The sequence below is a fragment of the Typopeltis vanoorti genome, chromosome 15 (genome assembly GCF_054136105.1).
Source record: "Typopeltis vanoorti isolate ZY-2024b chromosome 15, IOZ_Tvanoo_1.0, whole genome shotgun sequence".
Lineage (NCBI taxonomy): Eukaryota > Metazoa > Arthropoda > Arachnida > Uropygi > Thelyphonidae > Typopeltis > Typopeltis vanoorti.
In genome coordinates this window covers 91,037,670-91,055,348 of record NC_143563.1, presented here as the reverse complement: position 1 = coordinate 91,055,348, position 17,679 = coordinate 91,037,670, and the positions used below count along the sequence as shown (strand labels likewise).

The following is a 17,679-nucleotide window of genomic DNA, read 5'->3' as shown; positions in this document are numbered from 1 at the left end:
TTGATAAAATTAAATATTACAAGCAAATATAAATAAATTAATAAATATATATTTATATATGAATAAAAATAGGGGTGCTGCAGTTCCGCAGTGCCTATGCACAAGCCGCCCCTGGTTAACAGTTATATTTAGTTATTTATTGGTTCTTTTCATATAATCATGCACTTTGTTTTCTTCAGGTTAATAATTAATCCCATGTCTAAGCATCTGTTGTAAATTTCTGTGACTAAGTTTTGAAGGTCATCTTTAGATTCAGCTATAAGGACCGTGTCATCTGTATACCTCAAGGTGTTGAAATTCCTACCCCCTACTTTTACACCCTTCAATTCTACAATATCTTTAAAAACTTGGTCACTACATATATTATGCAGTAAGGGTGATAAGACACATCCTTGTATTGCTCCTTTTTTGATTTCAAAGTTGTCAGAATATAATTTTTGTATCTTATTGAGGCCATTTGATTCCAGTATATATTTATAATTATACGTAGATTTTTTCCTTTTAACCCGTCAATGTGTAGAATATGTACAATATTGATTTTTTGTGATCTATTGAATCAAATTTGATTACACCAAAAATAAAACAAAGATATATGATTTTCTGGTATCATCATATTAAAATACTCTGGATGACAGATAGTTGTACCAATTTTCTCATTTAGTTAAGAGTAATTTTAGGATAAATGATAAGAATATTATGCCATTAGAAGCCATTTTAAATATGTTTCATATCCAGAAGTTTCTGATTAAAAAGACAACATGGATGGATAAGTGGAAGAGGATGCTGCTATTTTTCCATCTCAAATTTTTTTATTTTATTTGTAACTCTGTCCAAAAAGAAACCGAACTTTTTTGAAAATAGAAGAAACTAGTGGCGCCATATGTTATATCTTTTTGTTGTCAAAAGCAGCAACCTTCATTAGTGTTGTGTCAACTGTTTGACATTTGTTTCATTAGAAGCCGAGCGATAGTGTTTTTTGACGAACGTTCGGTCGTCACGATATTCATGCCGTATGCGATGAATTCTTGCTATCAGTCGCTTCAAAACTTTGAGATAAAACTCGCCATTGACTATTTGGCCAGGTGGAACGAATTCTTTATGGATAATGCCGTATAAACAAATCAGCATTGTCTTTACTTTTGACTTCTCCACGCGACTTTTTTCGGATGCCCCTCTTCTGGTGGTCTCCACTCAGCACTCCGGCTCATACTCAAAACACCACGTTTCGTCACCAGTAACGATCATTTCAAGGAAATTTGAGTACTACGAGCAGTTTTAATGAGGTCCTTGGAGTGTTCAATTCGATACTTTTTTGGTCGTCGATCAACCTTGTGGGGAACAAATCGTGAAGGCCCAAACTCTCGGTCAAAATGTTGTGCACAGTTAATTTTGGAATCCCCAATTTATCTTCAGTCAATCTCACGGACGATTTCGGGTTTTCTTTGATGAAATCATGCACTTTTTGGATATTAACTTCGCTCAGTCCAATTTTTGGACGGCACAACTTTTCATCGTCCTTAAGCATCTCACAACCACTTTGAAATTGCTTAAACCACTCGTAAACTTCAGTACAGGATGAGCAGTCATTACCGTATTCTTTTTGAAGCATTCGATGCGTTTCGGTGAAACTTTTACCAAGCTTAACACAAAAGTCAATCGCAGCTCTCTGTTTGAAACTCATTTTCCGACCATTCGTCAAAACACACTGTCACTCTTGGCACTATAACTCAGCTTCTAATGAAACAAATGTCATAAACAGTTGACACAACACTAATGAAGATTGCCTATTTTGACAACAAAAATATACAACAGGTTGCGCCACTGGTTATATTTTCGAAAAGTTTGGTTTCTTTTTGGACAGAGGGTGTATAAGAGATCATATCTGAGACGGTAGTTCTAAAATATTTACATTTTTAATTCTAAACATTACTGACAAGTAAATGCTATAATATTATGTTATGTTACAGTCCACAATATTTAGAAAATTTCCAAGTTTACTCTGTTTGATCACAAAAGAAATAAACAAATTATGAAAGAATTAAACCAGAAATCAGTAATAGATAAAATTAAAAAATATAAACATAAATGGATGGAACACAGTGAAAGAGTGAAAACAGGAAGATTACCAAAACAAGCCTTAAATTACAAAACCATTACGAAAAAGAAAATGAGGACATCCTCTAAACAGATTCAATGATGACTTTTAAGGCTGGAATAGCCCACTCTGGCCTAAATCCTTGAAAAGCATGATAATGATCTTTTGCAATGCAGGGGTGTATATTTGAAGTACTTTAATCCCTTCTGTGTGAAATATAATTTGCTGATTAAACAGTTTGCTGTTTATTACTGAGATCCAACAATTCAGAGTTAAGGATAAGGGTTTGATAGCAAGTAATCCAATATACACATACACAGCTATGTAGAAGAAATGGATGGGTTTGGATGTGTGGAGTGAGTTTGATTATAGAAAAGACTTGTTTAAGAGTGATGACCTGTACTTAAATGGATTTGGTATCAGAAGCCTGAAGAAAATTTGGTGAGAGATTTAATGCAGAGAGTCAAAGAAACTAGATCATCATGGGAGGAATGGTGAGAATGTGTGCAAGTTCATCTATGGTATGCATAATTATGATATGAATGTTTAAGCATGGTTATGTTCATAATTAATGGAATAAATGCAACACAGAAATAATTAAACAGGTTTAATCATTCCAATATTTCTTCTGTCACAGAGACATTTGTAGGAATACAACCTTAATCTGGTGAAGGAGTGGAAATGTACACTTAGTAGGGGTTCAGACTTTCTGTGTATATGGGAAGGAAAAGGAGAAAGTTGCCCATCTGGGCCAAGCAGACTGTAGATCTAAGATAATTGCCACATGGTTACTTATATTCATAACCAAAAATGCCAGGAGCATCAGGAACAAAGGGATTGAGTTTATTGCTTTGGTCAAAATGTTGTGGCCTAAGATTGTTGGAATTAGTGAAACCTGGCCATCAGAGTCTGGTATTGTAATTGGGAAAGAGTGTAAAGGGTGTAGTACTTTTAGGAATGACAGAAGACACATGACAGGAGGGTGATACTACTTGTCATCATCAGATTGCTTGATCCAATTAGGGTAGAAACTCAAAAGCAGTAATGGTAGTGTCTTTAGTGGAAGTTTAAAGGTATAAGTGGAGACTAACAGGATGAAAAATATATGGTGGTACCAATACAGCCACTGATATGTAAGGTGCCTTTATTCAATAAGTTTTTTACTCCTTTCCCTCTTTGATACAAATGTACAAAAAGTTTTTAAACAAATGTAAATGTTAAAATAGATTTATCAAAATGAAAAAAATCTTGTATTATTTATTTATTTATTTTTTTTTACTTGCTGTCCTTGAAAACCAGACTACTTTTTACAAATACCACAACAGCAGAGAGCTCCAATTATGATCATTGCATGTATACAGTAACAAAATCCTTCACACAGCTGTTGCAGATGTTATCGCAAACAATGCAGCATTTCAATAATCGAATATTGTGTTCAGATGACCACAAAGCTTTAACTGAGAGAAGCAGTAGAAAGATGGAATGGTTATTGATTTATATCTGCATAGAAGAATGCAGAGATCTGCATAGAAGTATGCATAGAAACTCATCTCGTACTTGCATAGTACTTGCATAGAATTTCTATGCAAGTACTCATCTCGTACTTGCATAGAATCATGCAAGTACGAGATGAGCAGAGTATCTGCTCATCTTGTACTTGTTAGATTGAGCTTCCCAGAACTGCAACAATATGCTCACCAGATAATGTCAGAAGTGCTGATGGTTTCAGATTGTGTGATATGTACATTTTCTCTGAATTGTGATATACAGCACTTGTGGATGGTGTTTGGGATGGAAACTTGATTTTTAAAACTTCATTTTGTGCCTCCCTTCTATGGCACCTTTGTGCAGTGCACAACTTGCACACCTGCTTTCAGTGGTCCTGGGTGAGACATTGCTACAGACTTGGTAGTTCTGTTCCTGGGGATGAAATGCATTACCATATTACCACTGAATGGGTACTAAATGAATAATTATTATGGGGTGACTTAAATTATCCAAATGTAAGTTTTAGTATCAGAAAAAACTCATAAGAATGAAGAAAAATTTAAGCTGTTATGAGAACTTCAAGCAGCATACAAAAGAAACAAAAATCATCAGAAGGTGCTCAATTAAGGATGGGATTGTTTTGCTGCCAGTCAGTGACAGTGATTGTTCCATACTGACATGTGGGAAGTAGCTAACTTATGGATGTGCAAACTAGAATAGGTTACATGCTGAACTATAAAGTTTAAAGTAGGACAAACTTGCTGATAGTTACTGAATGAGAAATATAACATTGGTGCTTGGGAAGCTTTGAAAATATACATTAAATAATGCAGTATCTGAATGTGTTCTCAGAGTTGGGAGAACAAATGGAGTGGGTGAAATGGATGTGCAACCTTATTAAGCAAGAAATCCATAAGATGGTGTGGAAGGAATAGCTTTAAAATAAAGATGAGAGAAGTTATGAAATATAGCTTTTCTTGCCTGTGCTCTGTATGAGTATACATAAGACTAAATCAGAGTACAAAAAAGGAATTAGCTGTCCAGGCTAAAGATAATTCAAAAGAACTTTATTATGCTGTAAGTAAAAACTGGTTTAAAGAAACAGGTTGACTATCTATGCTTTGCATGGAATGTCAAGGGTTAATTGGGTTAATTAAAAAAAGGCCACGATTTTAGTGATTTGCTCATTTTATAATGTTATAGCTGAGTTGGATAAAGGGAATGGATATATTATGATACTGTTAGACTTTGCTAAGGCATTTGATAAAATACTACATGAAAGGCTGTTGTATAAATTAGAGAATATGGGATTCTAATATAAACTATTGACTTATATAAGCAGACGGTTGACACACAGGTAACAAAATGTAGTATACAGTGAATGTAAGTCTGTCAGATTTAAGGTGACATTGTGTATCAAAAGGATCAAGTCTTGGTCCATTATTCAATCTATACATTAATGATATTAGAAAGGACTGACAGATGTTCAATTGTTTGACAATGATGAAGATAGGCAGGGTAATCAGTAATGCTACTGATTCATAAATAGCATTTACTAGATGATTTGATTACCTGGAAGTGTGTGTGTGTGCACAAATGATAATGGCTCAAGAATTTAAGAGACTATATGGCCATCCTCGATGACTCCCTGGTGTTGGATCGTACAGTTTGGCTTTGAATCCGCCATCTTGTTGAAACGTTATTCTTATTTAAATTATCTGTTTTTATTTGTTAGATGCTGAATGATACTGATCTGAATATAGAGAAATTTATTATCCTGTGCCACCCTATATTCAGACTAGTCTGTATAATATAGAGGAATCAATCATCAATTAACTTTTTCAATCTCACTTTATACAGGCCGAGGTTAATATTATCATTTAAGGCTTCCGCATGGTCCGATATTTTTTTATGAGCAGTGCAATGAAGGAGAATTAGGCTAACACCAAATTAGAATCAATAAAACAAAACATTTAATGCAGGGTTATATAACATGTACATTAAGTATAACTTTGAAAACAAGATAATGCAAATCAACTTAATTCAGGTATTCATAACAAACATAAAACATTAGGCATCAGACATCCAGCTGTCAATTCTACATTCTTCCGAATAATTAAAATGGTTCACACAGTTCAATGTTACAGAATTTTTCAGTAAATACTCTTATAGTAGAACTCTCTAATTCTCTCTTAGTCAACAAACACTTAATTCAATTATGAGGCAGTTATCACTTCAAGGGGGGAACACTAAAGCTGCATACTTCGGCTAATTTTAGTAGAATGCCACAGTTAATGTTAAGAGTTAGCTCCGCCTGATATATCTTATTTCTTCATGCTGAAATATAAAAAAAATGGACTGCTCTTACCGGGTTACATCCTTAGCACATCGGATTCACTATAGACACACTTAAAACTGAAGTTAACTATCACTTTGAAGTGACACTATTCAAAGGGAATCTTCACTATATAACTGAAATATTAAACATAGAGCGTCACAAGTCTTGACGCACTCGTTTTAGGTAATCTACTTATTCCTTGTTTTCTTCTATGTATTAAATTCAGCCTTGCACTATTCTTCCTCCAAACAATTGGAATTCGTCGTAATTTTAGAATTCCATATAAATATTCCTAATTGCCTATGAATTTCCCGGTTCCTTCCTACTCTATTTACAGCATATCCAAATCCCTTTGCTGCCACCCGCTACTTTATTCAGGACAGCAAGGAGTAAAGTAGCGGGTGGCAGCATATCCAAATCCCTTTGCTGCCACCCGCTACTTTACTCCTTGCTGTCCTGAATGCTTCTCCCCTTCTTTCTTTCGTTTTCCAATAAAATACCTTCAATCTTCCCACCAAAATCCGGTTCTAGCCAGCTCATATCAACTCCTTCTCCCTTCGAATACCATAGCTCACGCTCCATGCACGTACTATCTAAAATTAACTCCGTTTCCTTGACAACAGCCAATCAAATGCATTCAGAAGAATTACATAAAATTGCTTTCTCTTTCAGTAATGTTAATAAAAAAAAAATATATGACAGTTCATATAATATACATTTAAATTTACTTACACACAGTTTCTTACATTTACACAGGAATTAATAAAATAAACTGAATGATATTTTAATACGGAGTCCTATCAGTACTAATACATATTTTAGATTAATTAATTAAATAATAATAAACAGACTCCAAGTAATTATATGAATAATAATTTACAAGTAAGAGACTAACAACAAATGATATTTACAAGTCTTGCTTATAACATGGTGGATTATGTTAAATGTGAATGAAGAATTAAAACATACAAAATAATTTTATTCACAATTTAACACTGGATGTCTCAGATAATATTATAATAAATAATAAACAATATAAATGAACAATAAGAAACAAATTACCGTTAATTTTATTAAAATGTGGATAATAAATGTACATTACTACTTCATACTAGGCACTGAAATTAAAAGTTCTGAAGGTGATTGAAAACTTGTAAAATAGTTAATATTTGCTTGGAGTTGTTTTAGTATTGATTGCACTATTTAAGATGCTCTGTCCCAGAGTGTATATTTGCGTTGAAATATTTCTTTTAATTAAAGGTTTAAGTGGCTTCTAATGGTTCATGCTCATGAGAATAAAAACCACAAATATGCAAACAATTGCAGTAGAGCTCATATCTTTCTAGTAAGCAGTATATGATCTGTCACTTTTATAATTTTTTCCCCATCTATTTATTTGACATAGAGAGATGCCGTATGGTCACTCAGATTCTCAGTGATGTGCCACACTAGTCCTTGCCACGTGGTCCTGTTGTATGTCTTTCTGCAGACTTCAACTCTGAAGATATACACTTCAGACACACTTATCCATCCATCACATTGACGGTCTACCCCTTACACTTTTTCCCAGAACTTGACCTTCTATTACTGTTTTGAGAAGTCTTCCTTCCATTCTTTCGTTGTGTCCAAAGTATTTCAACTTTCTTCTGTCAATATCCTTAACCTGGTGCTGTTGAGATGGGAAAATGTAACAAAAGTGATAAGGTGGGGTCCCACAAATCCACCCAAATAATGTAGTGTATTATAGAAATCCATATCTTTTTAATCAATATTAGTGGATTCTCTGTGGATTCTTCCTCAGTCTTGTTCTGTATCAGACTCATGGTTACTGACTAATTCTAAATCAATTTCGCTATCATCCTCTCCATTAAATGGCTCCTCGTCTGACAAAGCATCATCTATAAGTTGACGTAACCTCTGTTCTTCCTACTCGCAACTCATCTGGTAAATAAAAGATATTATTCTCAAAATACCCTCTAAATATTTACGAAAACGTATTTGCTTATAGTTGGTATGTAAAAATAAAGAAGACAGAGCAGTAACGATAATATTTTAGTAGAATATACATGAAAACAACTTACGTTTTGGAAGTAAATATAGTCACACTTATGGCAAGGTGGGGTCTGGTGGACCCCAGCACACTTTACACCTCTGCATACTAAACTTGCTTGCGTGCAACAGCCTGTCGTCTATGGCATCAAGTAGCGTGTTACAGGAGGGGGAAGCTATACTGAGGCATGACTCACTGCCATGCATTGTTAAAAAGTTAGTCACTTTAAACTCTTTGGGATCTGTGACACCCCACCTTACTAATGCCAGGTTAAGGAGCCTTAAAGTTCTACTGATCCTTTCTAACACCCATCCATTTGTCTGCCTCTCAGTATATGATATCCTCAACAGCCTTCTGTAACATCACATCTCAAAAGTAGCTATCCTTTTCTTATCTGACTTCTTTAGGTTCCAAGTCTCACATCCATAAGTTGCTGTTGGAAAAACAGCTGCAGCCAAAATCCTCAGCTTTGTTCCAGTGGAGACAGATCCATCCTTCCAGATTTAAACAAGTCTCTGACTGTTGTTTTAGCATACTTAATATTTTTCTGAACACCATTTTTTACATTAATAATCCCAGGGACTCAAATTTGCTGACTTGAATTCATTCTCCATTAATGTATAATTGTTTCTCAGGAGCTTCCTTCCTTATTTCCTTTGAGAACCATAATCTTTGTTTTGCTAGGAAAGAGTCTTAAAATCCTCTGTTCATACTGATCTCATTAACTTGGACAAGAATTTGTCCTAGTTCTTTCTTGTCATTATAGAGTACTGCATCATCATAACTTAAATTACTTATCAATCTACCACTATCCTAATTCCTGTCTTGTGCTAATCCAAAACTCTCTTTCCAATCTGAAGCCAATCAGTTAATCTAACACCTGTTCTTACTGTGGTATCTTCAACAGCCTTCTTTAACACCACATCTCAAAAGTAGCTATCGTTTTCTTATCTGACTTCTTTAGGTTCCAAGTCTCACATCCATCTCCCTGTACAGGTTAGCTATCAGCCTGATAGTATGTTCTTCCAGTACACACAATTTGTACATTGGAACTTGTTAAAAGATGAATTTTAATCAGACTTTTAATAAAATAATCATTATTAAAAACTAAAGCTCATAAGCAAATAATGCTTTTAAGATAATTTCTTTATTAAAATTGATTTTTTGAATCAGTAAGTTTTATGTTTTAGTAAGATTAAATGGAATTAGCTTTGCTATATAAAGTGATACTATAATAAAAACATTTTTATGTTCTAAGAAAATAGCATAGTCAGACATAGGAGGTACTAATAACTTGATAAAATTTAAATTTCCTAGGACTAATAATGTAAGGTATATTAGATATTGAAATTGTATTATATATATATCCACTTATGTAATTATTATATTTTGTTATTTATTGATATTACTATTTTTTTTTTCTCCAGGTGGAGATGCTGTTCCTCTTTCAATACCTAAAGCAACAGGGGTAAGTCTTCTATATATGTATATTTTGTGGTTAGGTGTGTTTAAGAACTTTTAAGTATTAAATTAAACATTAACAAGACACTCAAGACATTAAAATAAACAAATAAATAAATAATGATCTAAACAACAGTGATTTGTTTTATTCTAGAGGTGAAAGTCTTGGTGTTATTAATTACAGATTATTTTGGGGGTAACAGGAAGTTAAAGCAGTTCCTCAAAAGTTATTAAAGACTAGTACTTGAATGCTGTGTAGAGGGATGAGAAAGAGATGGCCTTGTTGAAATTGTTCAGGTGTGCTGTGTGTAAAGTATTTTCATTTCTCTTTATTATGTTTCTTTATTCTTATTTTTTTAAAAAATTCTCTTCTTCAATGCATTCATTTTGTAGGGTTTTGTAGGACTTCAGTTGCTTCTAAGAACAGTATGATTTATACCTCATTTATGAAATAACTGTTTTTTCACACGATAGTGATCGTTTTGGTACTCTATGCGTTGACCAAATCTTAGAAATTGAATGTTTGCAGAACATAACTGAAAGGCCTGTTTTCCCATGGTGGGTTAAATTGATATGATTGTTCTTCTAATATCCACTTTGCACCATTTCACCCATCTTCAGAAGGTTGCAAGTACACTAAATTTGGTATTCTTCTAAATTTTTACTAGCATTTAGGGGATGAGAAAGAGATGGCTTTGTTGAAATTGTTCTTGTGTTGAGTATTTTTGGTTGTCTTTATTATATCTGTTTTTTTATTCTTATTATTTTTTTTTAATTCTTTTCTTCAATGCATTCGTCTCTCAGGACAGGTAATCACCTGATTGTGGGTCACAGCAGATTATTAATGCAGCCAGCATGTCACTCCTCTGCTGCATCCTGAGGACAAGCAATAGAGCTATGGAGGCTCATAATTTTTTAATTATTGAGAATACGTTTTTTAAAAAATTCTTAACCACTTGATTTTCTTTGTAATGTTTCATATACTTCATACAGTTACAGTGTGTTGAAGAGCTTCTCCCTTTATATCTTATTATGCATATTTTAAATCCACCAAGGTTTAAATACAGATCTTTATTTTCCTATGGTTTCTCCACTGTTTGTGTTTAGTGTGGTCCTGACAAACTCCTATTTTGTCTTGAACTTGGCTAGTTCTTCCCAGCTTTCTTTTTTTATAACTTATTTTCCTCTTCTTAAGTATGCTTGCATAAATTTTACTTGGAATATTGAATAATTTATGCAAATTTATTTATCCAAATTAATAGAGCAGATATGCTAACCACTCAGCCTGGTTGGCTGAGTGGTTAGCATATCCGCTCTCCAGCCAAAAGGCTGCGAGTTTGAATCCCACCATGGACATGGATGTGTTGATATTGTCTGTGGAAAGACTAGTGGCAGTATATGGCATTGGTAGATTGAATGGTGGAGACCATTTTAGAGTAGGTGCCTTCCCTCGATGAGTCTTTGGACTCCCTGGAGATGTCACATGATAAATACTACAAGAACTATATCTCACTCATGTGGAATTTCACTTGGCAGTCTTATAAATTATGTAGTGTAGCATTTCTTGTCAATTATCTACTCAAGCTGCATATGTATGTGTTATATTTCTGACAGTTTTATACCTGCAGTATATTACTCCTGTTAAGAAGAATTTTAAAAATATTCTGGCCAAATACAGTTACTAATGAGAAACTTTTAAAGAAAACCTTCTCCAAGTCAATAGATGAATAGATTCACCTAAGAAGATGGAAATGGACCAGACATGTTCTTCGAATGGGGATAAACAGAATTCTCCAAGTAGCACTGAGTTGGGCTCCAGAAGGCTCTAGAGGTCGTCCAAATTAACTTGGAGAAGAATGATGGAAGGAGGCAAGATGGGAGAGTTTGGCAGAAGCAAGAGCAGCTGTGAGGGACAGGGGCAGATGGAAAACCAGCATTGCAGCCTTATGTGCCAGTAGGCACGGAAAGACTTGATGATGCTTGATGATGATATTACTCCTGAATAATTTCTTCTTGATTATTTTTTCCCCACTGTTCTACTACTGTGTCTTATAATATTCATTCAGATTTGAAAAGTTGCCACTCTGGTTGCCATAGTGGTTAGCAATTCCACTTTTCAACCACCAGATTATGGGCCAAATTCCAAATGTGGGTACAGCAGATGTATTTAGGTTGTAGATAAATTTTGTTGCTTGGCGTGAAACCACCATATTGCTCATCGAATGCCTGAAATGACTTGAAAAAGATCCATGTTTGGTTGAGCAGGATTTCTAGATTGATTTACACTCATTGTGATTTATATGAGTGTGATTTACATTAAAAAAAAAAAAAAAATTAAAACATTCCAGATATCCAGGTTATACTTAATTGTTAGTTTTTGCCACCTTTATCATCTGATTCATATTGCATTACTCCTTTCTCAGTTTTGAGCTTTTTTCGCTAACATTTTTAACCTTAATTCTTCCTAGTTTTAGTACGACGTTGTTCAGCTGATTTTATTATTATTACCCAAGACCCCATGGAATCAAAGACTCACCTGGGAGGTCCTTTTATCATACACACAGCTTTAAACACACTCATATTCTCTGCAGACACAACACTCTCAGGCAAGGCACTCCAATCATTCACAACTCTGCATGCAAAAAAAACCTGTTCACACCCTGTTTATACAGTTTCCATACCTCTGGTTCTCCCCTGATCTCCCACTGTTTTCTCTATAACCTCTCCAACATTGATTCTATAACAACCCCAACCCCTTGCTACCTTGTAGGTCTCTATCATATCTCTTCTGCCTGTCCACCAGACTACAAATTGCATCTTCTCAATCTTTCCTCATATTCGACATTCCAGATGTTAGAAACTACCTTAGCCAGTCTCCTTTGGACCCTTTCCAATATCTCTTCGTCCTTCTGAAAACCACGTGACCAAATCTGGGCACAGTAGTCCATGTGTGGCCTAATCAAAGCCTTATTCAATGGAACAAGAATCTCCCTATTTCTACAAGTCAGTGTCCTCCACATCATTCCCAGAAGTCTTTGTGTTGGCTTTATAACAACAATTTTGGCAATGTGTACCCTAAATTGGGGTTATAGTGGATAAAGATCCTTATCCGCTATAACCCCAAGATCTCTTATTTCCTCCACTTCCGACAGTATATCCTCACCAAGCATAAATTCTGCATCCCATCTTTTTCCCCAAATTTTAAAACCTTACATTTTGTAGCATTAAACTCGCATTCCCGTGCCCAGTCACTCAGTTTATTCAAGTCTTCTTGTAAGGCCCCAACATCTTCTCTACTCTTCATGGCTTGTCCCAACTTTGCATCATCTGCAAATAACTGAACATCGCCATCCATATCTTCGCTAATACATTAATATACAAGTTAAACAGTAATGGCCTTAAAACAGACTCCTGAGACACACAACTAGTGACTTTCCTTTTCCTGGATATTGCTCCCTCATACATAACTTGCTGATGTCTATCAGATAAGTCTCCAATCCAATGCACTAATCTAATATCCAACCCTATCTGCTCTAGTTTGACATGTTCAATAGGATTAAGGTCAATAGACCTGACTTGCCAGCTATACAATACATTGGTCTCTTCTTGAAGATATTAATCCATGAGTTTAGTTGATGAGGATCAATGTTATCGCCTCATAGGATAAACGTCTCCACTTTTGCATCTGCATACAGATAAACACAAGGGTCCAGGACCTTATCTCTAAGTTGCATCCACCCAACAAGATGCCTCGCCAAACCATCACACTACCTCCGTCATAAGTGTTCCTTTTAAGGATATTAGAGGGATAAAATGTCTCTGGTTTTCTCCAGATCACAGTATGCTAGATATCACTTAGTAGAGAAAATCAGAACTTGTCTGTATATATAATAAATAAATAAATAAAAAATATATATATAAAAAAAAAAACAATCCAAGTTTTTTCACTTGGCTGTACTATAAATTTAAGATGCCAAGGAATTATATTCTTGGTTTCATCCTTTATCCTTATAATGCATAGCATAATATATGTCTTTAAGGATATTTGCCTTGCATTATAGGATACTAAGGCAATTGATGTGAAGTCATTAACTTTTATATATAGGTAGCCCAGCAGTATCAAAGCTTCATGTGCAAGCTTTGATAATTTGTTGACATCTTTAATTTATAAATACCAATTTTTATTTGTCTTGGGTCTTGTTGACATTGGGCCTGGACTATTTCAAACATTTTCTTCTGTGGTCTGGGGATACAGACACACAGACTACTGGTCACCTAGCTTACAAGACCACCTTCATGAAGTCTTTTTTGCACAGTGGAAATAGATATGTTTTTGAGCTCTAGGGACTCATTAAAATACTGCCTCATTTTAACCCTTTAACTGCTACTACGGTCGAGTTAGCTCGAGCGCGGGAAAAGATGTCGACCTTGCTACGATCGCGTTTACTTGATTTGACCTTTCAATGTGTAATACTTATTTAATTTAGTTTGTGAAAGCATTTGAATTGAGTAGGCTGATAGTGCCATCTCTTAGGATTAGAAGGAACTAATTTTCAAGCTTCTGTCTGCTTTGGGACGCTATCTTCGTTTAAAAATAAAAAAAAATAATAAAAAAAAAATAATGTGATACCATGCACAATGTTATCAGAGCCATCCTTGAAAATAGGAGCCAGGTGATCATGTGATGTGGTGATTCCAGGGTTAGTAAAAATGGCTTCAAGCAGAATTTTCAGTAGGTTACTTAGCTATTGTTAGTACATGGAAAGAGAACACTTAAAATGCAAGCACATGTGACAATATATGCTATTAATTTTAGGAGGATAACTTCATCTACAACTATTAGAATTCAAAGAAATTTAAATAAATACGAATTCATTAATATTGTTTTGTTTGCCAGGGTGCTTAAGGGTCAAAGCAAATACCTGGGAGGAAACCTCCACATTGCCTTTCAGAATGCAGAGAACCAACTAGGACTTCTGACCTAATGTACAATCGTCACCTTCATGGTGTGCCCTGTTAGTAGGTATCTACTGGGCTGAACAAATGATGATGGGCTGACCATTTGGGACTTGGCTGACCAAATTATATGCTCTATTGGCTTAAACCACTAAAGCATATGATGGTACAACATGAGCTTTCATGTTGGCATGTTTAACAGGGGCATCGCCCTGTTAAACAAGGCCCCCACTGTTTACTTCAGAAAACACTGTGTACACCAGGGTGAACAGTGAAAAGTTGACTAATGGAACAGGCTCTAGCACAACATCTAGAAGAAGAAGAACTGAGGATAGGGACCATGAATATAAGGAGTATTAATTGAAAGGAAATTGAACTTGTAGAAGAATCGGGAAAAGTGCCACGTGGACATAATTGACATTACTGAGACAAAGAAGACAAAAACAGGTGAGGTCTTACTAAATACTAAGTATAAGATGTTATTTTCAGGCAATAATGATCAAGGAAAGGAAGGAGTAATGATAGCATTCAACACCAAACACGAAGATAAACTTTGATTGGAAGGCAGTTTCAAGTAGTTATGTGTGCAAACTTCAAAATGGGGACATGGACAATCAAACTTACTTGTGCCTGTTGTCCCACAGAAGGTTCTTCCAGGGAAGAAATTTAGGAATTTTTTGAGTCATTAGAACAGGCAGCTGACATAAAGAAAATGGGAAAAAGTGGTCCTTTTTGGAGATCTGAACAGCAGAGTAGAAAATAAATCCCACTAGGCACATAGGAACACTTAGGGAAAATTTGGAGAAAAGGACAAAGCTAATAATAATAATGGTAACTATTTACTGGATTTCTGCTTAGGATACAGATTAGTCATTACTAATACCATGTTTCAACATAAAGATGTGCACAAGTTCACATGGAGAAAAGACAAGAAATAAGAAAAGCCTCATTGACTACATTGTTGTTGATGCCTTCATGCTTGTTCAGGATACAAGAGTGTACAGAGGATTTGAAATTGGAAGTAACCATTACTTAGTACTAAGCAGAATAAAAATGGATATCACATTGAAAAGAACAGTATCTAAGGAAGTTTTAAAAAGAATTAAAGTTGAGCAGCTTTTACAAGTAAATTGTAGACTCGACTACACAAACATTACTGAAGAAAAAATGAAACAAATAGAAAACATGAATCAAACCTTGGAGCCTCAGTGGCAAACTCTGAAGAATACATTGATTGATTCATCTAGGGAGTTATGTGAAATAAAAAAATAAGAACACCATGATTTGAAAGAGTACTGTAAAGGGAATCAAAGATGATAACGGTGACACGAAAACTGAAAATAAGGATATCCTACATGTCCAGAGTAATTACTTTGAAAGACTGTTAAGGAAACTAAGCAGTGACAGAACCATACTAGAAAATTTTCAAGAGGAATGCAAAGAGAAGTGTATATCAATACTTGGGATAGAAAAAGCCATCAAAAACTTGAAATGTGGAAAAGCAGCTTGGAGTAGATGATATTCAATGAGAAATGCTTAAGTATGGAGGTATAACAGTTATGCAGTGGCTACACTGCGTAATTCAGAGGGCCTAGTCAGAAGGTCAAATTCCCAATGCTTGGAGTAGAGCTCTCGTAATGCCCATCTCTAAAAAAAGAGAATAAAACTGAATGTGAGAATTATAGAGGAATTTCTCTACTAAGTGTTCCAAATAAGATTGTGGAAGAGAAGCTTGGAGATGAACAATCTGGGTTCAGACCAAATAGAGGTTGTCAAGATCAAGTTTTCACTTTAAGATAAATAGCTGAGATGTAGGAATATGATAAGGATCTGTTATTAAGTTTTTGTAGATCACAATTTTTAGTGAAAACTGTGCCTAAATAGCCAAAACACCAAATTAGCAGTATACAAGACAGTGTTGAAACCAGTTTTAAGTTATGGATTTGAGAGTTGGATTAGAAATAAAGCACTTGATCAAAGACTACAGACCATGGATATTAAAGGTTCTGAGAATAATTAGGGGAGCGAACTGTGATGGCATCAGTGGCAGAATCATTAAAAATTGAACTTGATACTATTAGCATTCAAGAATGTGTTAGCAGAGCTAATCTAAGGTGGTATGGCCAATTAAATAGAATGGATGAGGAAAGGTTAGCAAAACAGGCGTTTGATGCCAAGATGGCAAGAAAGAGACCCAGAAGTTGACTAAGATCTAGGTGGATTGATTCGGTCAGAAGTGCCTTAGATGCACGAAATGTTAGATATGACAATATTGGAGTGCTCACAAGTAATAGATTGATTTAGAGGAAAATTGTTGATAGGAGATTAATAATACTGTAAACTTAATCATATAGTGCTGTCATAGTAACCTGAACATCCCTTGGAAATACATACAGGAAATTAATAGTGATTTTTGTTTGTCTTATCTCTTCAAGTGATCATACTACTTAAATTAGCTCTGCTCTTGCATTTAGAATTCTAACAATGTCCTTTTTGACATTTTGGATATGATTCTTCCAATGATGCCTGTTTAGCCTGATTTCCCCTCACCCCTTAGAACAGTGCTTCCCAAACTCATGGATGTAAAGGGCCCCCCTTGGAAAAATTAAAATATTTCACGGCCTGCATCGAAAAAAAATCATAATAAAGACACATATTATTATAATATTTATTGTATTTATGTTCAATACAAAACATACACAACAAATATTGCAAATATTACAATTTTAGCATCTTGTACATTTAACATGGCACACTTAGTCTTAAAACATTTTAAATTTGTTTTCATTATTTCATGCCCCCCCCGAGTAAAACTAATGGCTCCCAAGGGGGCCACGGCCCACAGTCTGGGAAGCGCTGCCTTAGAAGACTCATGTTAGTGTTCATCTTTTTATTTTCACGGCAACTATTAGATCCACAAGTGAAAATTAGTTTCAACACTCACAATCTTGTATGCTGTTAGTTGTGTTTTGGCTAATTTGTTTCTCACTCCATATATATTTATGCAATTGCTACCAGCATATCAGCTTTGTATATTCTGTTATTTATATTCGTATTTAATTTGCCATCGTCAATAAAAAAAATTATGCTCAAATAACTGAAATGTTTTACTTGTGCTATGGCTTTTCAATTAAAAATGCAGTGGTTTTCCACGTACCTGTGTGTTTTCATAATTTTTCTTTCCATTGCTGGTTTTCATGCTTTATATAGCAATGCTTTAGTTCAGATAAATTTGAACACTTTATGTGCTTTCCACCCAAGAAGAGTTATTAGTAAACCTATAGTACATTG

At 34.8% G+C, this 17,679-nt stretch overlaps 1 protein-coding gene across 6 annotated transcripts in view; it reads left to right on the top strand.

Moving 5' to 3' along the window:
- Positions 1 to 17,679, top strand: part of Lasp (LIM and SH3 domain protein Lasp) — a 287,808-nt gene that overhangs the window by 235,209 nt on the left and 34,920 nt on the right. For all 6 annotated transcript variants that reach the window (XM_090405601.1, XM_090405599.1, XM_090405596.1 and 3 more), the window contains one exon: positions 9,399 to 9,439. In XM_090405601.1, the coding sequence (XP_090261727.1) occupies positions 9,399 to 9,439 (41 nt within the window). The remainder of the gene's footprint in view (positions 1 to 9,398; positions 9,440 to 17,679) is intronic.